Source organism: Zonotrichia albicollis, chromosome 17 (genome assembly GCF_047830755.1).
Source record: "Zonotrichia albicollis isolate bZonAlb1 chromosome 17, bZonAlb1.hap1, whole genome shotgun sequence".
Lineage (NCBI taxonomy): Eukaryota > Metazoa > Chordata > Aves > Passeriformes > Passerellidae > Zonotrichia > Zonotrichia albicollis.
This window is the reverse complement of record NC_133835.1, coordinates 10,409,114-10,435,741: the sequence shown is the minus strand read 5'-3', so window position 1 is coordinate 10,435,741 and position 26,628 is coordinate 10,409,114. Positions and strand designations below refer to the sequence as shown.

Below are 26,628 nucleotides of genomic sequence, written 5' to 3'. Positions count from 1 at the left end.
ATGGACAAGCGCTTCGGAGGGATGGCAGTCCTTTTCAAATTAGCATAGCACTAGCGACAGGCATGGAAATTGGTTTAATAACCCTAAATAGTTACACCCCACTCCTAACACAAATGGCCACGGACAGCTCGAGCCCCTGAGGCTGCGACTGTACCAGTTTTGCGTGGTTGCTCTGACATTGGGTGGGTATTTCCAACCCCAACAAAAAGCACTGAATGCACCTCTATTATGATGATTATTATTATTATATAATTACTAGTGAAGCATACAAGGCACCAAAGCGTTGAACAACAAAAACCAGAAAACCAAAGTAACCCAACACGAGCGACACGGAGAGCTCGGCCAGCGCGAGACGCACTTTGAAACTTGCACGAACACAGTCAGTATTGGCAAGAGATCATTAGCTCAGTCATGATATTAAGTGGCCCAAACCCCAGGTGCAGATCTAGGGTTAAGCTGTAGACAGAACAGAAAACCAACCAAAGGGATAAGCAGAGTTTTTAAAGAGATTTCCTTCCCTGCCATGTTTTTCATAGGGGTGCTCAGAGCTAGGCTAGCTGCTACAATAACCCCAGTCAAACACCACTTTCAGGGCACAGCATTCCCCAGCAAGTGTCAGAATACACAGCCTAAACCCTTGCTTGCTTAACTCAGAGTCAGACATAAACAACATTTCTTTTGTGTGCTCATGATTCAGGAGAAAGTGGAGAAAAAAATGCAAAACCCTGCTGATAAGGAGCTGAATATCCGCAAGCTTTTCCCAAGTATTCTGATCATTCCCCTAAGTTCACACAGCTGCTCCTGCCACATCCATCTCTGCTTTACCTGACTCCAGCAGGGGTTTTGCAGGGACTGCCAGCTGGTTTTAGAGACATGTAGGACAGAGAAAATGGTTATTCATGTCTTTTATTTATTATAAATACATATAAATATGTTAAGTCACCTTTTGCTTTGTTTATCATGATGAGCAACGACTTTGGAAAATCATCCGGAAAACTTAACCAAGCTGAGAAACAGGCAAACAGCAAGCATTAGCATACAATCACAGGTTCCTCTCAGTCCAAGAACGGGTTAATTTTTTTAAGAGAGAAAAGAAAAAAAGCATCTTACTTTGAAGCATCAATTGTTTTAGCAAGAGTACTGGACCTCCCCCCTCCCATGAGCTCTGACCAAAGGATTTCCATTTGGATTTGCGGGTGCAGTCCAACCCCAGCTGGCTACACAGAGCCCCCTCCGCCCACAATTCTGAAACATTGCATAGTTTGCAGCTGGATTTTGCTTCCCCTTCCTCCTTTTAATCTATTTTTAACACAGGTCGACCATGCCAAAGCAAATTCACTGAGGTTTCCATTTCCAGATCTCTCTCCCTCTCTTTTTTTCTATAGTTCTCTTTCAAAACCGCTCAAAAACTTTGTAGCTCAGAGCAAGCGAAAAGCAACATTACGCTCACAATCCACTGACAGGCTGGGAAGGAAATAACTCTACAGATGAAGTTGCATGTGAGGGGGGGGAGTTACTAAATAAAGTAGAAAGTGGGTGTTTTGGGGGGGTTCCAGTGAATTGCCAAATATTTCCAGATGGGGAGGGGAGGTATGAAGAACAAAAGAGAAAACCCAGACTTAACTGATGGAAGGAAGCCAGGGCTGATGGCAGTGGGAAGAAAAGTGCAGAGAAAGAAAACAAACGAACCAATCAAAAAGAAAAAAAGAAAACAAACCAAAACAAATTAAAAAAAAAAGGAAAAAAAAAAAAAAGAAAAGCCCGAAGAAGGCAGAAGTCAAGGCTTGTCGTTACAGTGTTTGCAGAGGGCGGAGGCGGCTCCTGTGAAGGCAGTGCATTTCTCGGGGCAGCCGGGCACGGCCGCGCCGCCGAAGGGGTACACGGGCGACTGTCCGAAGGGGTTGAGGGTGGCGGGCAGCGGGGCGCTCAGCGCCTGGCCCTGGTTCAGGTAGGCCACCAGCCGCCGCATCTCCTCCAGGGCCTGCGCCTGCATGAGGATGTAGTTCTTGGCCAGGAGCAGCGTGGCGATTTTGGAGAGTTTCCGCACCGAGGGGCTGTGCGCGTAGGGGATGACGGAGCGCAGCCCGTCCAGCGCGTCGTTCAGGTCGTGCATCCGCCGCCGCTCCCGCGCGTTGATGCTGAGGCGCAGCGAGCGCTGCTCCTTGGGCTTCTTGCCCAGGGCTCCCCCCTTCAGCTTCCCCTCTCGCTCGAAGCCCGCGCCGCCCTTCACGCCCGCCTCGAAGCCGTCCTCCTCGTCGCCGCTCTGCTCGCCGCTGCTCTCCGCGGACTTGCCCATCGCCCCGCCGTGGAAGTCCGCCCCGCCGCTGCCGGGGTAGGCGCCCCGCGGGCCCTCGGCGCCCCCGCGCACCGCCCCGTAGGCGAAAGCCGAGGGCCCGTAGCCCGGGGCCAGCGCCAGGTACGCCTCGCTGCCCAGCGACTTGAGCTCAGCCATCGCCGGGAACCCCGCTCGGCCGCCGCTGCCTGGGCGCTGAGGAGGAGGAGGAGGCGGCCCCGCCGCTCCGCTCCGCTCGGCGCTGCGCCCGGGCTGGGGGCGGGCAGTGAGCGCACAACGGCCCCGCCGCACTTATATCGGCGACAGGGGCCGCGGGGACAGCCGCCGCCAATCGCAGGGCAGCGCGCTCCCTTCCCTTCCCTTCCCTTCCCTTCCCTTCCCTTCCCTTCCCTTCCCTTCCCTTCCCTTCCCTTCCCTTCCCTTCCCTTCCCTTCCCTTCCCTTCCCTTCCCTTCCCTTCCCTTCCCTTCCCTTCCCTTCCCTTCCCTTCCCTTCCCTTCCCTTCCCTTCCCTTCCCTTCCCTTCCCTTCCCTTCCCTTCCCTTCCCTTCCCTTCCCTTCCCTTCCCTTCCCTTCCCTTCCCTTCCCTTCCCCTCTGTTCCCCTTCTCTGGATGCTGGAAGCTCAGGGAAGCACCAGGGCACACCTGGTGCTTGAGATCCAGTCATGGTGGTTTAGGTGGGGTTGACAGAGGAGGCACCTGTTGTGCAGGGACATTTCCAAGGCAAAGGCCCTTCCTATTCCCATTTTCTTCAGGAGCTCACATTGTTCCTCCCTTCCATGTGGCAGAACAGTTTAGATCTGTGATGACCCAGCCCTTCTCTGAAGAAGGGACCCTGTGTCCTCCCCAGCTGTGGGTACCAGCAACAGAGTGTGACGCTGGGACAGGAAACAAGCAAATGGTCTGCAGGGTGGGAGGAATCATCACTGGGACTGCTGCTCTCTGATCCATGGAGGAGAATCTGAGGCAGCCACTGGCAAAGGTGGAGCTGCATGAAGAAGAACAATCAGGATGTTTAGTCCCATATTCCTGCATCAAGGTGACAACAAGGGCCTAAACTTTAATGGCAACAGAAAGAGACCCCAATTTCTTTCTTTTCTAGAGGTTGGAGACTGGTTCATATTACTGAGGTTTGTTTTACAGACAGCATAAGGGCATTCCAGGCTTTTTCCATGTGCCTGGTCCAGGCCCCTCATGTGCCTGGTCTGCCTGGAAAGGATGGGATGAATCCTGAATCCAGTGCAGTGACACATAGCTGTGAGCAGGTGGATATTGCCTGCAGGCAGATGCAACCAGTTGCTGCAGATGCACCTGGCAGTTTATCTGCTGTAGTAAATAGCCTGGCTGTTACAGTGACAGGAGGCTTTTTCCAGATGTGGTTTGTTTTTCTCAGGCCCTCTTGAAGTGCAGTTGGCCTGTCCCCTTCCCATCAGCTCCCTGTGTGCTGTGTGCTAACGTGAAATGACGAGCTTGTCTCCCTCCCTTGCCCACATCAGAGCCAGGAGAGCTGAGATGAGCAGTGACACATTCAGCCCCAGCTGTGCTTGCAGAGCTCTGCCTGAACAAGGCTATTCCCCTGCAATCCGGGAGGTTGTGTTTCTGCTTTTTGGAGGAGTGGAGCACACAAAACTGGCTCTGTCCGAGCCTGGCATCAGTGTGTGCAGCAGGTTTGTCCATCATACTTTTCACCGGAGTTCTCTTACCTCACCTCCAGTGTTTGAATGTTACAATATGGTCACATCTCCCTTTTGCTCCCCTTATCAGGCTTATCCAACCATGAAGACCAATTACTGATTTTAGTAACTTAATTGTTTTATGAGAATTGAACCACTTAGCTACTCCTGGGACAGATCACTCTATATATTCATGGTGACACTCTACATATCCACTGTGACTTTCAAGTGCAAGTGAGCACAGCTTAACTTCTCATCTCTGGAGCCAGTCCCATACTCCAAGACCAATGGAAGGAGGTACCAGAATATCATCACTGGCACAAGTAATTCCCATTAAAAGATGTAGAGGAAATGTTAAAAGCAGGAGTGTCCCCTGCTAGTAATTATTTACATTTTTGGTAACGTGTTAAGATCTTGCAATGAGAAGCACCAGTACTGTTATAAACTTTCAGGAATTCTGGTTGTAAAGACATGCTGCAAATACTGCCAGCTTTCTAAGAATGCCATGTGTATCTAAGTGGGCTAAAAATTAGAAGCAAACACTTCTCACACAGGCTCTCCCATGGTTTATTAAACAGATTAGTTCTTCAAGGGTTATTTCAACGCTGAAGGGTAGCTTGGGAGGTGCATCAGCTACAGCAGAACAGAGCAGGAGGATTTGATGCTTTGCATGTAATTCCAAAACACACAGCAGAGAGAAACCATTTGGAATCTGCATGAATCTGAAATTCACTCAGGTTTAATGTGCTACCAAGAAGTGCACATGGAAGAATTTGCTTTGGATTTCTCCCTCAAATTGCAGCTGTTAATGGGCATCTTTGACAATACTCAACCTGGTTTCTCACTGAAAATGGAGAAATGGGAATTTACATTTTGACATGCTGGACTAGAACAAAAAAAGGGGGAAAAAAAGGAAGACAAAAAATATCAGAAAGGAGTGACTCATGTGGAAGACCATGGCAGAAAATAAAATCTTTTCCAAGTGCTTTGGGGAAAAATGGACATATGCAGTAGGAAATAAATCTATCACATGTTGTTGAGTATTTACCAGCTTTAAAGTGGGATTTATTTCTTCCAGTGTTTTACATATTCAAAACTTGCTGTAAATATTTAATAATTAATAGCAGATTATAATTGCTGATTATAACAGGTATTGTAAGTTCCTCAGGACAGGACCCATACCTTCACTCAGACTCTTTCAAGTCACAAACATTTTAAAAATAAAAAGCAGCATCAATGATTTGGTTACTACAGACCCTACATGTCCTTCCCGGGAGTGGTGTCGGTTTGTCGGGATGGGTCTGTCGGGCCGGGATCTGTCTGTCCCTGCTGGGAGCGGTGCGGTCTGTCGGGATGTGTCTGTCTGTCCTTCCTGGAGCGGTGCGGGTCTGTCGGGATGGGTCTGTCTGTCTGTCCCTGCCGGGAGCGGTGCGGGTTTGCCGGGCTGTGTCTGTCTGTCCTTCCTGGAGCGGTGCGGGTTTGCCGGGCTGTGTCTGTCTGTCCCTGCCGGGAGCGGTGCGGGTTTGCCGGGCTGTGTCTGTCTGTCCCTGCCGGGAGCGGTGCGCGTCTGTCGGGCCGGGGTCCGTCTGTCCCCGGGGCCGGGCTGGCGGTCCCGTGCTGACATCTAGCGACCACCGGAGGGGAGCGGGCACCCACCGGCCCCAGCACCTCCCCCCCCCCCGGCTCCTCGGCATGGAGCCGAAGGTGAGCAAAGCTGCAAATTCCGAAGTGACCCCCAAGGCTGAGGGGCACAGTGAGAGCCGGGTCTCGGTGCGATCCCAAACCTGTGCTGTGGTACCGGGAAATACAGCCCTGCCCACTGCGGCAAGGATCTTATATCCAGGCAAACACAAGGAGGGTGGAAAGCAAAGAGGTATTCAAGCATTTAAATGTGTGATTGGATCATTTTCTGTGGGTACCAAAGGAGGTGGGATGAGCGGAGTTACTCTGCTGGAAGCTCCCTGGAACTGCTAGAAGTGGTGGGTGGATGTTTCATCCCCTGTAACAGCAAGAAACAGCAAGAACAACTGTAGGAAAAGCACAAGCAGTGGCAATTCTGTGCTGGGTCTGGCTGTTTGGTGGGCAGAGATAAAAACTCCAGGTGGGGAAAGCAGGCAGAGCTCACTCTGGCAGGTGTATGCCAAATCCACAGGTCTGGACTGGCCAGAGGTCATGGAAGTGTGATAGGAGTGCAACAACAACTGGAGCTGCTGAAGTGTTTGTGTTTGTGCTGGCTCCCTGTTTATCCCTTGTCTGCTACACAGCTGAGGCTTTCCTCCCAAAAATTCCTGAGGCATGCAGGAATGTACCAGTTTTATCCAGGGAAAGGAAGATCTTATGGCTGAGGCACAGGACTCTGGATATGAGACCCCTGTTCTCAGTCCTGCAGCTCACTCGGCTCCTAACATGGAGTTTGACTCTGCTTAATTTCTGATAAATTAGGTGTGTGTGTAGACCCTGTGCTTGTGACCCTCCTACAGTAATTGTGTATTCATGGTGATATAAAAGGCAGTGAAAACTTCCACTGCTGATCCTGCAAAGATCACCACAATTCCTACAGCTTTTAAGAGCAACATGAAGAGTTTCAGTACAACAGAATGGTCACTCTTGGATTGTTCTTCAGACAAAGTCAGGCTTTCACCAGGAGTCATCTATTCAAGGACCTAGGAGGGCATTTTGTGAAGGAGACTTCTGAAAGGGAAATCTTCATGCAACTTTAAAGGTTGTTTTGAAGAGTTTATTCAAAGTTAGAGTTTGTTTAACAAGTACAAGCCTCTGGGAGAGGTTTTGCTCTGCTTATGTCACTCAAGTCATACTTTTTCCCCTTCACTAGATGGCAGCAAGAAGATAGCTATAAGGATTTGCAGGATTAGTATTATTTTTATAAAATACAGTAAACAGAGAGTTTTCAATTGGTTTCTTGTTTGAATGGATTTCTTTAGCAGCCCCCTTAGACTGAAAGCTCTCAACAACCAAACCAACCAGCAGCAAGGTGGTTAAGAGCAGTCGCAGAGGAGTCTAAACATTTTTCCAGGTGGGAGAGGAGAGACTCGGCGTGGCCGCGGGTTTTGGTGCGTGTTTCAGCGAGGAAGGAGCGATTATCCGGTCTGCAGGTCCCTCTGCTGGCAAAGCCTCTTCTTGCATCAGCCGGGCTCGGAGGCAGCGGCGGTGCTGCAGGGAGGGTTTGCACGGCGCAGGAGGGACAGAACACCCAGCCAGCCTCGGGTGTGCCACAGGAGCCCCTGCCCTGAGGAGAACAAGAGCACATCATCCTCTCTCTCCCATCTGGCTCTGCTTCAACCTAGCAGAAGGATACGGGATGTTTAAATAGGTTGTGCAGTTCTTGCTGCTCCTAAGTCCCAGACTCCTTCTCCTGCTCCTCCTGCCCGGTCTCCTGACACTACCAGCCCTTCAGCACTAGGACAGAGTTCTTCATGGCACCTAAAAATGCATGGACGATCCTTAGGTCTGGCTCCCTCTAAAAACCGAGCAGCCCTCATTATTCCCTCTGCAGAGGGAAGGGATGTACAGATACTGAGCCCTGCACAGAGAGGAGTTAGCAGGTATTTTCAGGGAAAGCTTGAATTCTCTTATGCAGAACTTCATCCCAGAACTTCTGAAGAGAAGGCAGTGACAGGGACCCCAGTCACCCCCTTGGATAGCAAGTAAAGGTGTTGCCTTCCTTCAATGAAAAAAACCCAAGAGCCAGGGGGAAACATGGGGGTACATGATACCCATGGGAAGGTGCTTGGTTTGCCAAGAGGAAAGTATTGATGGAAGTAGCAGGATGCAGAAAACTCTGTTCACAACTGAAAACTCTGCATAGTCATGGTGTGGCTTGTTCAAGGTGGTGCATGGTCAGACTGGCACCCATGGGTTTGGTGTCTGTGCTCAAAGCCTATATAACAAACCCATGTTGTCACATCCTTCAACCTTAGAGGCACTAAGGAAGGTGAAAGGGATTCTCCTGCTCACTGACTTTCTGTTTTCTCCACTGACAGTGCTTGTTTGGTTCTCACACCTCTGCAGAACTGACCCATGAGAAGAGGAGGTGATGCTTGAGGTGTTTGAGGGAACAGGGTGTGACAGATGGCCCTGAAGGAAAACCAAAGGGGAAAGATGTTCCAGTGGCTTGGGGCTGCCATGAATGCAGAACGAGCCACAATTCAGGGAAATGGGGACAGGCTTTCCATCAGAAGGCTTTTAAAGCAGGGTTTGGGTACAGCATGATGTCCAGGCTTCTGCCCCAAACAAAAATGCTTTGTTCTCTTTCCTGCTTTTCCAGACATTTATTTGTGCTTCTCTGGGAACTTTCAGTTCCCTCCTGCAATGTGAATATCCCAACCTAATGAGTGAGGGAAAACTTGGCTGTTCTAATAAGGCAAGGGAGCAGTTGAAAATGGATTAAGAAGGGATTGAATGTGTCTTGTGAGAGCTTGGCTATTGATTTCTAACCCTCCCATTCTGATGTTATTGCAGAAATGATTTTCTTCTGCACTGTGCAGAGATTAAATATTAATAAATAGAAAATTTGAAAAAAAAAAGGGGGGGGGAGAAAAAGACCAGATCCCAAGACATCCTGCTGCACAATTAAAAACCAAATGAAGGATTTCTAGAATGAAAAACTTTATTTGCTGAAGTTTTCTTGAGCTCAGAGTAGAAACATAAGGCGGTTTGATGAGATAATTTGTAATGTTTCTATTTAGTGTTTTGTAGCAGGGGTGTGTGATTTTGAGCCATATCTCATTGCAGTAGGTTGAGAATAAAGACAGAATAAAAAAAGGATGGAGATTTACTTAGATCTCATTCACCAGTGACCCATTTACTCACTGATGATGAAGTAAGGGGGAGCACACAGGTCTGCTCTGCCTCCTCTTGCACTGCATCCTGCAGCCATGCTCAGTTCCATTAGGCTTCTATTTATTATTTAACAGAGGAGATGGAAGACAAGGCACACCAAGGTGATTTTTATGTCCTAGACGTTTCATTTGCACAAAGAGTGCACAAGCTGCTACTTGCCATGAACTCTGTGGTTTCCACAAGCAGAACCCACATTCCCTGGGTGTCTGCAGGAGGAGGTGAATGGACAGGCAGGCTCTGCAGACAGGTCAGGGCTCCCAGGGCACACAAGGAAATCTGCTCCCCACACGGAAATCTGCTCTCCTAGGAGATCATTCTGCCTCATCTTCCTCCTCATTCCATCAAACTTGGCACTAACTGAGACAAAAAAAGGGCACAACAAGAATCTCATGTCCAATTTCTTGCAAGATCAGTATTTTTTTCTGTAGCAAGGTACGGGATAATGGAAAATGCAAATTTAATTTGGAGGCGTGGAATATGGAAGACCATTCCTTTTCAAAAGAGTTGTAACCATGAGAAGGGGAATTGTTATGTCTTACCCAAATCATTCATGTGCTTTTCCAGCACTCTAAAGGGTTACTTATGTTGGTACATTGTCCAACAAATTAGGGAATGCAGATACAAGGGGAAGGAACAGGAAATAGCTCTGTGGTGCCACGAGCACAGCCAAAGGTAGGATTTGACCCACTGCTTTTCTCCAATCCTCTCTTCAGCAGTCAGGGATGTTTCTGGCTGATTTCCATCCTAATTCAATAGTTTTCAAGCAGCACAAGATGTTTGATCAGTGTTCTATATCCCAAAGAGACCCTTCTTTGACAGACTCATAGCTGGATATACCTTGTGTGCTCCTGTCTCTATTAATCATTTTTAATGATCTCTCTTGAATCTCGTGGCTGTGGCTGGTTGTGGCTTTGCTCTGTCAGTTCTCCACGGCCTTGATGCTCAGCTATTTCAAGTCAGCTCATTGACTTTGGATCTTGTCCCCACATTACTCATTTCATTATGGTCCTGCAGCCTGTTCTTTGTTTCCCCAGCAAAGCTCAGATGGAACTTTAAGCCTGCAGAGAGAGACCCAGCACTTGGATGGCAGAGATACTGAGCTGTTTTTCTGGATTTAAGGGAATTTGGTAGGAAAATTCGTGTCAAACACGTCAACAAGTGGAAACCCGGCCCTGGGCTTCAGATTCTGCTGTAGGGCTGAGCAGATGGGGCCCCACTCTTTATTATTATTTTACCTTCACTGTGTGCCCGAGGTGGCCCAGGTCTGTGAACCAGTGGGATTCAGGAAGGTAAAAGCTTTGTGAAACCCTGGTTATAAATTGCTGGAGCTTCTGTAGCTTCAATAGTGGCTCCCATCAGCAGAGCTGGAGTACCTCACCATGGACACCCTCAGTCCTGAAAATAAAACACCCTAAACTGAGCAGTGGTCCAAGAATGCTTATAGAGGCCGTTGTGAGGGATCAGCTGATGGCTTCAAACCCAAAGCCTGAGGAAATCATTGCTTTCTGCCACTCCTCATGCTCTCAGCTGCTCTCTGTGCTTCAGTCCCACCTCTTTAACTGAGCAGTGTTTGCAGCCCTGGCCCCAGAGAGGAGCAGCCACAAAAGCCTGCAGAGCCCTGATCTGGTGGGCAGTGCTGCATCCATCCATCCATCCCTTCAGGCACTCCAGAAAAAAGGGAGGCAATGTCCTGCCTGGGTGTCTAAAAAGAGTGCCTGCAGATTACCCAGCATGTCACACCCAGGTTTAGAAGCACCATAAGGCATCATTTGGCAGACACCAGGCAATATTTAGTGACTATGGGAGCTATATATAATGGAATTATGGAGGGTGTGAGAAAGCAGCACCTCCTCCCATCTGCCCCCTTAAGGGATGCAAATGCTTTGCTATAATACTGTTCCCTCAGAGCTGGAACTTTAGCAAATAAGGGACTTTATTAAGTTGTTAATAAGATTTCATTTTCTCACTAATGCTGTGGTGCTACATTATTAATTTAAAACTGTATTTAGCCTGACATGCTAAAGTGCTAGGCCTCATTATTAATGCATAAACCCATGCCTCTGTTGTTTAATTAAACACCATGATTATGAAGTTCTGATGTGGTTTAATGATAGCAGGCTGGAGTGGCAGTACATTCCTGTGCTCAGATCTCCCCCATTCCCCCTCCTGCTTCTTTCCCCTTTCATTTCCCTTCAAAAGCACAAATGCAGTTGTTGTTCTGCTGAATAAACACCACATGACAAATGGTGTTGATCTTTCCAAGGTGACAGAGAACTGCATTTTTATTTTCCTAGGCTTAGCTTATTATTGACCAGAGATTTCTCTGCTCCTTGTGTTAACTGCTCTGAAGGTAACTGTTTGTATTTCCCCAGAAGACAATATAATCCTTGCTCCCAGTAAAGTCAACACCAGTTTTTAACAGGCATCAACAGGGCAGAGTTTCACCCAAAGACAAGAAGAGACCTAGAAAAAAAGCCCAGGTTTTATATGTCTGTTTAGACGTGGTAATTCCTGAACTCTTGTTATCTTGGAGGTGGAGCTTGGTCCAGGGAAGAATGTGAATCACATAATAATTAATGAATCACATAAGAATTAATGGATCTAGACCAGGGTAATAAACACTGGGATGATTTTTTCCCCACCAGCATCCTTCTGAATTGTACTCAAGTGTTTTGGAGCCCTTGTTTCATGCAGCCCATTGCTTGTTGTATCCTCACTGATGTCCTTTGCAGGTCCAAGGTTTTCTGGGCATTTCTGACAGACTTTCTGCTATCCATTCCTTTCCTTTCTTCCCTCAACACTTGGCTTCATCATTTTATTCCTCCCTGTTTCTTGTGATGATTCTTTCTGAACAGCAGCTCACCCAATCTGGCTTGCAGAGCCTCTTACTTTGTTGACTAGCAGTAAAATTAAACATATTCCTTTGTACTCCCCTGCTTAATAAGAATTTGCACAGATCATCCCTCTGTGCCTTTGTTTCTCTCCCTCCACACCCCTTGCCTGTTTGTCTGTTCAAACAGAAGGTTTTTGGCTTTGAGCTTCCCATCTCCCAAACTCTGGGCTCTCCTCTCTCTTTTGAAGGCAAAGAGGGGTTTGTTGTGTCCTTTGCTGGAACGAAAATTTTACCCCAAGCATTTTTTCAGCCAAGGAGGAGAAGGGACAAGGAAAAAACCCTGAAAGCACCAGGGATGTAGGAGCACTCATCATTCTGGCCATTTCTAGCAGGGTAGGTAAAGTCCCTCTTTATTGCCATCCAGGTGAATTCACAGCTGACAACCAGTGCTTTGCTCAGCAGAGTCCAAATTTTCTTTTGGAGTAGCCATTTGAAACATAACTCAGATTCTCCTCCTTGTACCTCTCAAAGAAGAAAATTGTTCATTATAATCAACCGTCCTTCACTCTCCTGCCCTGAAAGGGAGTGCACAAATCTGTTCTCCCCATGTGCAAATACAACAGAAATGTTACCAAGCTTAACTTCCTTTGGTAGATTATTTTTTTAAAGTATGTGTTCAGCAAAGTAACCTTTCTCTAACAAAAAGATGACCTTTTTGCATTTATGTAGTGCTTGTTGCTAGGATTTAGATCTTTGCTGAAAGCTGTTATTTCTTTTAAGTACAGGAGAAAGTGCATTTTCACCTCCATTTGGGTAAACTGTCATTTTCTACTGTTCACTGCTTTTCTCACCATGGAATAATAATTCGAGGTTCAGTGGGCTTTTTGAGAGAATGCATTCCAGGAGTGTGGTGGGGCCTGGGAAGTCCTCCACGTTTGCTGGTGGGGGAGAGAAGGAAGAGGAGGGAGAAGGCTTCTGAAAGGTTTCAGGCTCCTGAGTAGTGCAGTTGCTCAGCTTCTGCCATCAAATGATATTCAGTTTAGGAGGGTCATGCAGGTATTTTATAATCCCACACAAAAAGCAGCCTGTGGGTAGCAAGGAAGCTGTACCTGTATGCACAATATATTATTTTTTGGTGGTAGCACCGGCATCCATAGGAAGCCACTTTAGGCAGATTTAAGAGGTTTCTGTCCAACCGTGATGCTGATGAATAACAGAAATAATCTAATATGACTCTTTGTGTGGCTCTGCTCCTGTGCCTTTGCCAGCCATCCCATTAATGTGGGATGCAGGAGGCACCAGGTGGGTGCACATGCAGTGGGCTGTGACCGAGGGGAGGCAGAGCTGCACACACGTGTGCAGATCCCTTATTGAGACACAGAAATGAACCTCATCTCTCTTAAACCATTTCCTGTATTACTTTCTTTAGTGAGGGACTAAAAGAGACCACACTAAGAGCAGCTTGACTTGTAGATCTCTTTTCTCTGCAAATTGAGCATGGAAATTCCCTCAATTCCTTGGAAACCAGTGGGGAAAAAGACCCAAATACTTCCAGTATGTGCAGCTGTAGTTGTCTCCAAATAGAAACAGGCAAAGTCAAAATGTTCCCTGGGAATATTCACACTTTTCTTGGTCAAAACTGCTCATCAAACAGATAACTTCAGAAGCTGAAGGAAGTGCTGTTTGCCAGTCTCACAGAATTTTGGGAGGTGGAAGGCAGTACCATGAGCATTTAGGAATTGTGTAGAATAACTGAATTGAAATTATTGCTCTGTGCAGAGTGCAGTGGGTGCTGTGGTGTCCAGACCAGCTGGGGTGGCAGGAACAGTCCTTTTTACACCTTTTACACCCTCTTTCTCTGTCTCTTAGAAGAGAGCAATCCCTAGTTTCCTGCAATTGAAACAACTAAAATTAATCAGGTCCAAATCCATCCTGTCCAAGAGACCATGAATTCAGCAGGATCAGAAGGCCTTGGTTAAGCTGACCCTGAAAGTCTATCAGAAGTTTATTAGTATGGTAATTTATCTGGGCAAGCACATAAGGATGCTAATTGAAATGCTTTTTTTGGCATTATTTTTTAAAGGCAGAAAGGCTGGAGATTTTCTAGGAAGAAAAGTAGAGTTGTCACTTATGTTTCATCACTTCACGATGCTATAATTTCATTATTTTCTTATGCTTGATTTAAAATATTATTATTTTAAATTTTAAGCATAAAGAACAAAGGCCTTGATACTCCAAAGATTTGGGGCTCATGCCACGTCTGGTCCTGGCCTTGATGCACGGAGATAGATTGAATTAATCAAACTTCTTCACATTGCTATTTAATCGGGTTTACAATTAGCTGAGGGCTGCAGGTCTCCCGGGCCTATCAGCTGCAACACAGCAGCTCTGCAGCCACACACTGGGAGTGCCTCACAGACCAGATTGTCATAATGTGCCATGAAATTAAAGCGTGGTGTTACTTGACAACAGAATTTATATCTCTCCCTGCCCCCCTTTCTTCTCTTTAACAAAGTCCCTACCTAGAGACAGGCCTCCCTGTCGAGTTGCACCCACCTGCTCTAAGCTACACAGCTGCCTTCAAAAGAGTTTCTGATATTATTAAACCAAGCTGTGTTCCTTTGCAGTCACTGTGATACCCGCCCCTTTCAGGGGCAGATTATTTGGCTGTGAGGAGCTAACAGGCATGCAGCTCTTAACTTGTTTCAATTCTTGCTCTGATGCATTGATCTCATTGCTCCCTCTCTCTCACACACTGCTGTCTGCTCTCCCAGACCTGCCTGCATGGTGATGTCCAGCCCTCTGCCATTCAGACTGGAAAAACCAAACAGAACTGGGGAACCTGGTTTTTCCATCCCTCACCCCTCATCTTTTGGCAAGCAGCATGGATGCATGGTTGGGGAATGGGATTTATAATTCCTCCCCATGCAAACAGGTCAAGATCTGGTGAACAACACCACCAATAACAACTGATGAACTGGATGTTGATGATTTTGTATCATTCAGTAAACCTGGCATAGGAAGAGCTGGAAAGAAGAATGTAATGAACTCAGGAGGAGGCTGGAAAGAGCTGAGGATCAGGTTGAGCTGCTAATGGAGGATGTTATTCTTTCCTTGAACTGACCTGGCATCCAATCTAATTCAATATATACCTTAAAATCCACAGGCAGATGTTGAAGTACCCCCTGCAGCTGAGAGGAAAGGGCTGGGGAAATGCTCCTGCTGTTGAGGTTTGAGTATGGGATGTTCTCCTCAGCTGCAGCCCTGGAAGGGCTGGAATGACACTGGACATGGAGAATCCCACACCAGGACAGGGATTCTGTCCTGGCCAAGTTGCAGGGATGCAGCTCTGCTCCTGCAGAAACAAGGGCTGGCCTTTGATGACTTTGATGACAGAGTTTGGTTTCTGCTCCTGGGTTCTGTCACTTCTCTGGGTCAGGGAGGTGACCAGAGCCACTGGTGGCCTGTCCCTTCAATTTGTGCTGATGCATTCTGCTCATCAGATCTGTGCATTTTCCTGCCTCTGCTACCGAATTGAAAACTAAATCATATCCACAGAGCAGCACCAGGAGAGAGGTGACAGAGGTGGCATTCATGTAAACCAGACAGAATTATAACTCCTACATTCACTTCAGCTGCATCTGCTGCTTGAAATGGCATGGATCTACAATCCTGAGCATTATTTGGACAGAATTAATCAGAGTTACCTCCATTTAGCTATCAAACATGGGAACAAAATGAATTTTGCTTATAAACCCTCCCTCCCCCCCTTCCTCAAACTCTTTAAACCTCTGTCACCCATTGCTCTCCAGTCTTTTTCCTTTCCTTCATGGTCCTGAGCATCTCCCAAGGAGGAAATGATTATTCAGAAAATTGATTCTGCTTCCATTGAAGGTGATTACTTCCCCCATGCTGAACTCCACAAAAGCACAATCAGGTGCACAGCCAAGGTAGTTGAAAGCATTTGCATTTTACACAGGTTGGCCTGCAAACACCTGTAGTTTTCCTGGCTGATAGCAGCCATTGATGGGCATAGGGGGTAAGGAAGAAATCAGGAAACTTTAAAGAGCAAAATAAAAAAAAAAGAAAGGACATTTTTCTGATTGAGAAAAATCAAGCTTAATGAACTGAGATGAAATTATTTCCTCAATTTACTTGGACATTTTAAATTAAAAACAGAGTGCAACCTCTGCTTGCAAATTGCTGTAAACATTTCAATCACTCTCTAATTCATGGTAAAAGGGAGGGAAGGCTGGACTATGAAATACTAATCAAGGATCACTCCTGGGAAAGCAGGACTCTTTGTTTTCCAGCATTTTTTTGGGAAACAGAGTTTTGAGGGCTGTCACTTTACAAAATTACATCTAATAGACATGTATATATGTATGTGCACACACACATACATATATATATAGATATAAAAATATGAATATTTATGAAGAGTTTGCTAGTGACAGACCAGGCTGGCCCTGCAGACCCAAAGGAATTAATGTAAATTCCAGTCAACCATGAAAACCCACTAGAATTGAAGTGTATTTCAGCGTTGTGGATAAAGCACATCAAAGAGCAGAATTTCTATAAGATAATTACACACAATGCAACTCTAATCACAGAAAGACTGTGGATATTGCTGATAAAGCGTAATAAATCTTTTATGACTATGCCTTGTTCTGCTGAATCAGCTTTCTGTTTCTATTGCACTAAACTCTAGATTCTTGCTCTTATTTATATATTTACAATTTAAAAAATCCACATCAGCTAACAATTTACTGTAGATTCCATGAAAGGTTTGAGCTTATTTAGATTTTTGTTGTTGCGCTTGTTGAAGTGCAGCGAGATAGACAACAGCAGATATTCTTCTCTTCTGTCTGGCAAATCTGCAGAAATAAATTGTCTATAAGATGAGAACTCCCCTTTCTCTGTTATTTTAAGAAATTGGAATAATTTCAGTTTTGACAGCTCGAAGAGCTCAAAATTCAGGCTCCTTCCTTTGTAGCAGATTCACAGAATATTTGAGGTGCCAGAGGCCTCTGGAATTGTCTAGTCCAGCCCTTGGGCCATCTCAGGACCATGTCATCATTTTGAACCTCTGCAACCCCTCTGAGCAACTGGAAAATGTCTTTCCATCCATTTAAACAGAATTTCCTATGCTTTTTGTGCCCACTGCATCTTGTCCTCCCAGTGGGCACTGCTGAGAAGGCTGTGGCTGCTCCCAGCCTCCCTCAGCTGCTCTGCCCTTACCCAAAGGTGTAAATCTGGGCTCAGAGCCAGCCCTGGCAGCAGTGACCTGTGCCAAGGGTAGGGTGTGATGCTGGTAAAAACCCAACCCTACATCTGTAGGGCAGCTGGAAACAGAGAGCCTGTGTTTGAAATAGCTCACCAGCTATTTATTGCCTGTTCTTGGGGACCCCTTGTGTCTCAGCGTGGACCTTGCTTCTTTATCAAAACATCTGGGCAGCAGCAGAAATGTTTGTAGAAAGGTCTTCACTGTTCTTCAGTCAAGAAGCAAAAAGTTTGCCTTCTTCACGGGAGCTTTGCCCTTCATTTATCTTTCTGGCATATGGGCAGCAGAAGGTCTCTGCTTCTGACAGAGTGAAAGAATCTTACATATGGCTTAATTACAGAAAATTATCAGCAAAGGGAAGAGTTTGCAGGGGGACAGCTGAATCCCACTGATGGGATCAGTGAACGTCTGCCCAGGATCTCAGTGCTGTGCCACATCTCACAGGGACGCTTTGCTCCACCCCAGAGGACAAACTGTTCTGAGAAAAGTCCATCCCCTGCTGCATCTCTGGGCTGGGAACCTTTCTGGAAATGACAGCATGGGAATTGTCTGGCTTCTCAGCCCTTTTGGGCACCATGACATCAGAGCCTTATTTATATCCTCAGCATCACCCTGGGTGTCACCCAATGGGAAGGGGCTTTGCTTGCAACTCCCCAGGATGACACGAGGGACCATGTCAGGACAATGGGGGCTTGCAGAAAATGTTCTTCCTCTGCCTGGTTTACATCACATCTTTGGAAGTGTGTCCCTCCTGTGACAGTCTGAAGTGAATAAACAAAGTTCTGGGGAAATGGTACGCAGTGTTCAAACACTGTGCTGAACTTTAATGTTCTCTGAGTTGTGAGGAAATGACTACAAAAGCCTTGGAAGAGCAAAGGAAGAGAGTTAGCTCAAGGCAAGGTGATATTCCCCTCATTAAAATCTATTTGTGCAAAGTTAAGACGCCAAAGAAATTTCACTTGTTCCAGGAGGGAATGAAAGCCCATGTTATTAGTGATCAGAAGGGTCTTGAGAGTCCTATTTGCCAAAGAGGAGAGTGTAGGGAAAGAAATGAAAAGAAAAAAAAAAAAGCATTTGAGCATTTAATGTTATCTGAGAAGAATAATGAATTCAACTGCCTTAAAATAACAACTCTTTGGATCATAGAAAGTAGTTTTAAGGAAAAAAAAGTCTTCTAAATGTGGGTTGAGATTCTGTGTGCAGTTTTTCAGACCAAACTTCTGCACAGAGACACAGTCCAGTCCCAAGGGCAACCGACCTTGTGTCCCCTCACCCATTTTATAGAGGGTGAATGAGGCTGTAAAAGACTCTACTATTAATTCTTAGATTATCTGGATGTGTGCTGGTGTGTGCTGCAGAACCATGGGGTCACAGGCAGGGTTACCATGAGATATTTAGCATTAAACCTGACATTTTTTATATTTTCACTGCTCAGGGATGACATCTGGGGTTTTTACAATCCAAGAACCAAACCTTCCTCAGATGGCAGCTGTTTTGTTGTTGACAGTGGTTTGGCCCTTCAGATGCAGGATTTTGGAAGAATCAGCTTTAGCAGCTGCATTCAGGGTTGTCTGAGCAGAGGCTGAACAGCTTGTGCAGAGAAGTTGTGGAAGTGTCCAAGGCCAAGTTGGACAGGACTTGGAGCAGCCTGGAATAGGGGAAGGTGTCCCTGCCCATGGCAGGGTTGGAACATGATAATCTTTAAGATTCCTTTCCTATAATTCTATGATTCTATTACTGAGGCTTTGTGCAGTGTTTACTGAGTGCTTTCCTTTCTCTCTCCCTGAAAAGCCAGCAGAATTTCCCCCATCTCTGCCTGGGCTGGGCTGTCTGTTTTGACAGCTTCTTTTATCACCGGCAGCCATGTGAGGAATGACCATATTAAAAGGTGAGGCTCTCTTGCTGTGCTGATAGCACCAAGGCCCTCCCCCTGCTCTGCATTAATGCAGAGTGGTGCTGTGGCCATGGGCTGATTGGGTTTGCTAATGCTAATCACCGTGGGGCCAGGAGGGGTGAGAAGTGAACTGTATTTTATTCACTTTGACAGAAGGAGGAGTCGAATGGAAATGATTTTTATCTCTGGTTGTGGCTCAGCTAAATTAATGCTACCTCTGGTGCTGAAAGGCTCAGCAGAGCAGATGTCTGTGTTTTATGTGGTCTCCTTGGTTGGGGCACCAAACTGCACATCAGCCTGTGTGTTAATTTGGGGACAAAGCTGGTCCCTGTCCCCAGCTGCAGGGGGAAGATGAAGATGTGGGGAGTGAAGTCACAGTTTATTTTGCCTGCTTGAAACAAAGACAGGTCACCAGAGCTGAATTCCAAGTGCTGTCAGGTCCTTTCCCATGACATGTAGAGAGGAAAAACAGGGAGGAAAAATACCTTAGCAACTCTTCAGCACAACACTAATTAAATGCTGAGCACCAGTGATGATTAGTGCCTGCCAGGAGTGTAGACCTCTGCCTGTATTGGTTTTATCTGAGGAGCTCTGCACTCACAAACCAGGTAAATCCAGCTGTGTGCCAGGCTCTCTTCCCCAGTCATCCAAACCTTCCCATCCCAGAAATCCTGGAAGCTCTCAGGGTTTAAATAGGGGTAAGATGCTAAACACGGGTAAGATAATAAGGGGTAAATGCAAGGGACAGGCAGAGCTGCTGCTGTGCCCAGGTGGGAGGAAGGGCAGGTAGCAGAAGCCTGATAAGGACCCCTGCCTCTCACCTCCCTCCTGGGGAGCTGTAGGCTCCTTGCCTGGGATCCAGGGTGCTCTGTGCTCTGCAGGGGACTGGAAGGAGAATAATCATTCTGGTGCCATTAGCCAGGCACCAGGAAACCTTTCAGAAAGCCTCGCACCTTGCATTCTTTCCCTTGGAAAAACACCCTGCATTTACTTCTTGGAAACACAAACACTGGGCTAATGACAGCTAGGTGAAAGCAGAGCAGTGGCTGGAAAGAGAGAGGATGGAAGAGGCAGTGAAATCTGCCCAGCAAATGAGGGAGAGATGGGAAAGGGGCGAGCAGGGAAGCAAATGTGATAATTGGCAGAGCGTGGTGAGCAGTGCCACCCACACAGCGACAGGTGGGATGCTGGGAGCTGAGGCAGGAGCCACTGCAAGCACATTTCCATGTCTTTATCCTCCAAATCATGCTCCTCTTCTCATTTCAAGGTCTGATCAAGCCTGACTATTGTCACCCCTTTTTGCTGTAAAGACACCTATTAATGTTGACAGTTGAGGTGGCTGGGGGATGTGATATTAGTACTGACAAATGCTGGTAATTTGCAAGCAATGTTTTCCCTCTAGCACCAGTGGGAAATCACCTAACCTTTGCCAATAATTCTCAACATAACTCACAAAATCTCATCTTCTATCATTATGAGGAGCGGCATTTCTGAAAATTATCAGCTTCTGCTTGAATCTATCCATGCTAGACTGTACAGAGGAGATGATATTAATCAGTGTGTGAGGCCCACCGTAGTATTAAGGATTCTCTTACAAGATCTTTTTGCCATATGCTCTGTGATATTAAGCATACTTGATTATGCTTTCAGATAGTTTTCCCATCCTGTCACATTGACTTTAACTATTTTGTAGCTGTTGTTATCAGATCAGTTTTTTTTTAAAACCATAATTTACTTAACATGTCTGGGGAGAGCACTTGTGTGTGTTTATGCTTTAAACCAACACTGCTTAATCAATAACTGGTGGACTGGTGTCAGTGTAACTGGCACAGATTTGCAGGTTGCAATGGGGACAGTGAGCTGAGCATCTGACCTGCCACACTCAGCATAAGTAACAGATTTTCAGAAGTGCTGAGCCTAGGACAGCTTCTTCAGAGAACACATTGAGCTGTTGGCCAGTTAAGTCTTCGGCAAATCTTGCCTTAAATTTTCAATGGAGAATATACAAAGAAACCCACAGTGATAGAAAATATCCCGACACCTGTGCTGAGCCAAGGAGCCTCCCGAGTTCACACGCAGCCTGAGCTTATTTTACAGAAGCTGCAGCCAAACAATGCTGATAGCAACTGTCTTTAAAGTGAAATTAAAATGTAATGAGGGTGGGAGGCAGGGACGAGCTCGCATGGACCATCTGAGCTGTTGCAATTCTAGAATTCATCAGTGCTGCCGAAAGCGGAGAGCGGCTGTTGTGTTATTGATGCAGGCGGGGAGCAGGTTATTGCATTATTGACATGCAGGAGGTGGAGAGAGATTACCGTGTTAGCAGTGGGACAAGAAGAGAGATTATCCAAATGCAATAAGTCATTGTTACAGCAAAGACATTTTTCCACACCTCCCCCCCCCCACCACCACACTCCTTATCCCATCCTTTTCCACCTCCCGCCTGCATAATATGAAAGGTCAGTAATATCCAGACAGATGGTTGGGAGGGTTTATGGAGAGGGGATGCTGTCTTTGGTCATTTTTCTGATATGGTGATTGTGTTCAGGAAAAAAGAGAAAGCATTTGGGTTTTCTGGCTGGGATTGACTCACCCAAATGCCATACTGGGCAAGGGAGAGTGTGGGTGAGGAGCTGGATCCTTTCACTTTGTGCTGCTCTGAGTGGCACCTCTGAGAGGCACAGCTCCATCCTAGGCACTGCAATAACCAGGGGATAGCTGCCACTGCATTCTGGCTTTTTATTGAATAAATAATCTTACTATTTTCTTTTTTTACTGATTAAAAAGGGCAGCAAACTTTTTGAAGAGAAAAGGCATTGATCCTCACAGGACTCTTATCCCTCATTGAGAGAGTATTTATCTTTCAAGTTCACTTATTTGCTTGTAGACAACATCTGTCTTCTCTTATATTTCAGTTTCCTGGATCTAGTTCTGTCTTCATCTGGAACTGCCTGCTCTTAGAGCAGGCTTCTTAGTACCAAACCCTAACTGAGTAAAATTATTGCCCACTGCAGAGAAAGTGACTCAGTAGGTAAAATATCCCCCCTGGAAAATGCATCGAGCTGTATTCATGGGTCAGAGCTGCTGCTCATTGTGCCAAGATGCCCCATGGATAGCTGTGAGTTTTGGAGCTGGCCCGAAGTGATCAGCTCATATCCTCTTGGATTTAATTGGGTTATGGGGTGACTTCTGATCCCTGATCCCCAGGGAAGGAGCCACAAAGATTGCGGCGTCTGCAGCAATCTCATCTGTCCAGGGCCGCAGTCAGGGAGAGAAGAATGGCTGCTTAATCAGACACACAATCTAAAAATGTCACATTATTATTTATGAAGTGTTTAATAATCACACCACAATCATTGGACGCAGCGAGGTGGAAAAAGAAAATGTAATTTTTCAAATAATATATTCGAATTCTGTTATTTGGGGAGGAAAAAAAAAAACCTAAGTAAATTATTTCTTTTAATTTGAAAAATACAGTTTGTGCTCGTCTTGCAACAATGCCTCATTTATGTGTGGATGAGGAGTCACAGGCAGCTGGGGCAGTCTGGGATTTAGCAGTTTGGATCAGCCTGATGTGCCCTTTTCCTGCCCATGTGAACCTTCCACTTGCTGTTGTGAAACCCTGCAAACTCTGTTCAGCAGCACACCTTGTGCCTAAGAAGCAGCAGACTGGGAAGTTCAAACCTGGCTGTGATGTGAATATAAATACAAATCTATAGGTTTGAGATGAAACTATAGGATGATGGCATTTTCAGCTGGGACAAAGAAACAGCTCCACCACAGAAAAACAGTTATTTATCTGTGCCAAGGGTGGCTGGAGAGCAAAGTGCATGTGGAGAGGTGTGGGTCTGGAACCTGGATGGGTGCAGGGAGGATTTCTGCTGTGGGCATGGATTTCTGTGATGCTGGAGAATGTGACTTGTCTCACAAGAAAGGCAAGCAGACCTCTGTGCTTGCTGAGAGAGAAAGGGGAACACAGAGTGCTCCTTTTCAGCCAGAAATTAATCTGAAAAATGAATTGGTCCAATTTGTAATTATTAGACAAGTGTGTCTGGTTTTGTCTGTATGTTTCATCTGGTATCTCTTTCACCTACTACCTTTCCCCTTTTTGAGGAGGGAAGTATTTTGTATAAGAGAGTTAGGCTCAAAAATGTAAACCCTTATCCTCTCTCGCCGTTTCACATCCTTCCTTCCAGACTGGCCTTGTCTTTACTTTTTTCTTGCTTCATTTTCCTATTTTCAGATTACAGCTCCTGTTTGGAGTAGGGTGCTCGGAGGAGCTGAGCTGCTCCATGTCCTGTTGCAGGAGAAGGGAGTTCAGAGCCCGTCATTCCTCCAAGGCTGGCACCTTTTGCTGCCTCTGGTTTGTGTGCCAGCACCATCAGCAGTCAAACAGAGAGGGGATGGCAGAGCCTGGCATGTTGTGCTGCTCAGGAATTCCTGCTCCCTCTGTTGGCTGCCTGGCTCTGGAACCATGGAGGGAAAAAAGAAATGTTATTAGGCTGTGTCAGGCAGAAACAATTTCTCTGCTTCTAATTGCTGGGTGATCAGTTCTGGAGGTGACTATTAAAACAAATTTTTCTCTCAAGAGGACCCCCCAGCTGCTTCTGAATTTGGTGTGTTGTGGATGATGCCTCATCCACATCCATGTTTTAGAATTTTATATTTTTCAGATTCTCTTCTGCTTCACTGTGTAGTTCTGAGCTTCATATCAGAGGATAGTGAGCTCTCTTCACAGAGTAGGGAGACAAAACAATTCCTTCTCTAGCTGAGGACCAATGACAAATGACCCAAATCTCAGGCCCAAGAGCACAAACAACGTGGACTGAAGAGTGACAAACAAGAAGGATGGGACTTCATAACCTAAAGCTATAATTGGACAATTAACTCCAGCATGCAAATGGAGCAGAACTGATAAAAGGGAGAGACGTCATGAGCGGTCGTGCATTTTGTGACAATTTTGGTTCATCTTGGGTGCAGCCCTGGCTGGGCTCTTGTCCTGCCCAAGGTATGCATGGAGGCCTTTAAATAAATCCTTACTTTATTCCTTAACTTTGTGTAGCCTCTGTTTTAGGTCAGCTTTCTCAAGGCATCATGAATAATAACCCTGGGAATCAGACCTTGGTTCTTTGAAGTGCTTCATTCTGGGCCCTGTGTCTCTGTGGGAGGGACAGGGTGAAGCTGAGCTCTGTGGGCTCAGATCTGGGCAAAACTGAGCAGCTTCAGGGGACCTCCATCAAATCCCTGGGGAGAAGAGCCTTCACAGTCTGCTGTGTCCCCAGATGTGCCACCTGTGCCCTGGGCCTGGCTGTGGGGTGGTGCAGGGTGCTCAGAATGAGTGTGCCTCTGTGCTGATGCCACCAGCTGGTGTCCACTTTGCCTGTACAGACCCTTGCAGCAGGAGAGGCCCTGTCTGTGTCCTCACCCTCTCCTCCACACCTCCCACCCCATGGATGTGAAAGGGATGGGATAGGATGGGATGGGATGGGATGGGATGGGATGGGATGGGATGGGATGGGATGGGATGGGATGGGATGGGATGGGATGGGGAGGCAGACAGCTCAGTCCCACACCGGCCTGTGCTCCATCCAGCTCCCACGGATCATATCATCTCTGCTGATTAATGCAGTGCAATCAACAGTTTAATATGTTACTACTAAATACGTTAATTATATTATTCCTTTCTGACACTGCAATCACTAGATTTTTATGCTTTGGTGCTAAATCTAGTAAAATTTTAAACTGGAGTAATTAAATAATTAGCTGTAATATGTGACAAGCCAACAAAACGATTGCTGTTTTATTATCTTTGTGGTGACAACGTTGCTTCTGTTTGTGTTGAGGCAGCCAGGCCTTGAAAGGAGTTTACAGTCAGAAATACCATCCTACTTCAGACCAGAGATCTCTGCCAGTCTCTTGTGACTGGGGGAAGTAATTTGTATTGTCTTGAGCTCCAACAATAGCTCTCCATGTTTTTATGACTTCTGTCTTTAAGACATACTTCACCACTCCTTAAGAATTATTTCTACACTTTTCCAAAGCTCTGCTGTCCCTAATGGCTTTTCCCTCTCCGTTTAACCTCACACTTCAGTGCACTTGTTTAGGCTTTTATCTTTGGTTCAGGGCTCTGGCTGCTTTCTGCATGCCTTTTTTTCCCTTTTAAATGTATATATATTAGGTGCCCAACACATCCCTGTGACAACCAGAAAAAGAAATATCCTCATTTCTGCCTGAGGAGCTCCTTCTGGGGAAAAGGGACTGGGTGAGGTTTCACAGCGCAGCACTGGCAACTTGAAATGTATAAAACTGGACAGCCCTGCAAGAGAAATAGATTTATCAGTGCTGTGTTATGAGATGCTCAGAAATCAAATATCACTTTAGATGAGCAGAAAGATTGGCAGCACAGGTTTGGGATCTTCTTCTTTTTTGTTTTGCCTCTTTGTCACTTCCTCCACTCCCTCTGGTTCTTCCTCTCATTCTCCTCTTTATTCATGTTCCACAAAGTGCTGGGGATGTCACTGGTTGCAGCAATTATAATTACAATATTTTATAAATCTTTTGGGGATCATGGAGATTTTAAAGTTGACAACTGAGCAAGGTCCTTTTATTGAGATGGTGAGGTTTAATGGAGCCTTTCTTTGCTTGTTTGTCAATTTTAATGCCAGCCTGTGTTTCTGACAGGTTACCAGGAGGAAATTCTGCTCTTGTGCATTATTCAGGACCCTTTAGGTGGGTAGGGTCCTCCTGGACCACAGACTTTCCTCCTCCACCTGTTTCCAGCAGCTTCTCCCAAAACCCGAGAGCAGCACTGATGTGTTTTACAGCCCTGCAGAGTGTGAGGAGAAGTGACAAGATTTTCCTATAAATATGACTCTAATCACACAAATGTGCAAACCCCTTAGGAGGGATCCAGGTGAATTTCACACTCTGTGATAGGTTTTTGTTGTTGTTTCATTTTCTTGTCCTTTATTTTCTTGTATGCCCCCTAATTTTTTACATCGCTGCAATTTCTGAGCTGCACCTCACCTTCTTTCTTGTAGACAGCTCAGGCAACATCCCCAGAAACACAAAAAGGATCTAAATTAAACACTTCACAGCAATGCAGCACTTTGCAGCCTTGAATTGACTGTCAGTCCTCACACACTCTCTCTTGGCCAGCAGCATAAAAATAGGCTGTCTCCTCTAAAATAAGTGGAAAACAAAGAAACAGAGCCAGGTTATCTCTGGTTGCCCAGTAGCACCATCAGATTTACTGGGTGTACATCAGGGGTTAATTTGGCTTAGAGAGATTCTGGTTTTTTTAAAAAAAAGCCTCTGATTTTCCTCTCATCCTATCTATGCTTTTATTTGGTGGTTACCAATCCAGTAATGATGCCCATACCCCTGTTAAACATAAAACCACCAAGCCTTTTGCTGTTGTTGTGTTTTGAACACTGCATATATTCCTAATTTCAAGCATTTTACATCACCTGTACATGTCTGGCATCACTGCTCCCTGAGATGCTGCTTGCTGGGATATGAATTTTGTTAGCTTCCCTGGGGAAAATTCATTCTCTCACTTGTTTTAACTTCTTGTTTTAATCTTGAAAAGGAGCAGTAGGGAGTAACCTTGCAAAGTAAGATGGATATTTAAGGGGAAAAAAGAAGTAATTGCTGAGCAGGCCTTTTATATCTATATAAGAAGCACTATTTTAAAATAATAATAATTAGAAATTTAAGTGTAGAAACACTCAAATAGATTTTTAGCAAAATTAGTGGAAACCCAAAAATAACACTGTAAGAATAATTAAGGC

At 45.9% G+C, this 26,628-nt stretch overlaps 1 protein-coding gene across 1 annotated transcript; it reads right to left on the bottom strand.

Annotated features, from left to right (window-relative positions):
* Nucleotides 1-226: 226 nt before the first annotated feature.
* Nucleotides 227-2,602, bottom strand: BHLHE23 (basic helix-loop-helix family member e23). The gene has a single exon (XM_074553574.1). It carries the CDS (start codon nucleotides 2,450-2,452, stop codon nucleotides 1,778-1,780), a length of 675 nt encoding a protein of 224 aa, XP_074409675.1. The 5' UTR covers nucleotides 2,453-2,602; the 3' UTR covers nucleotides 227-1,777.
* Nucleotides 2,603-26,628: the final 24,026 nt, after the last annotated feature.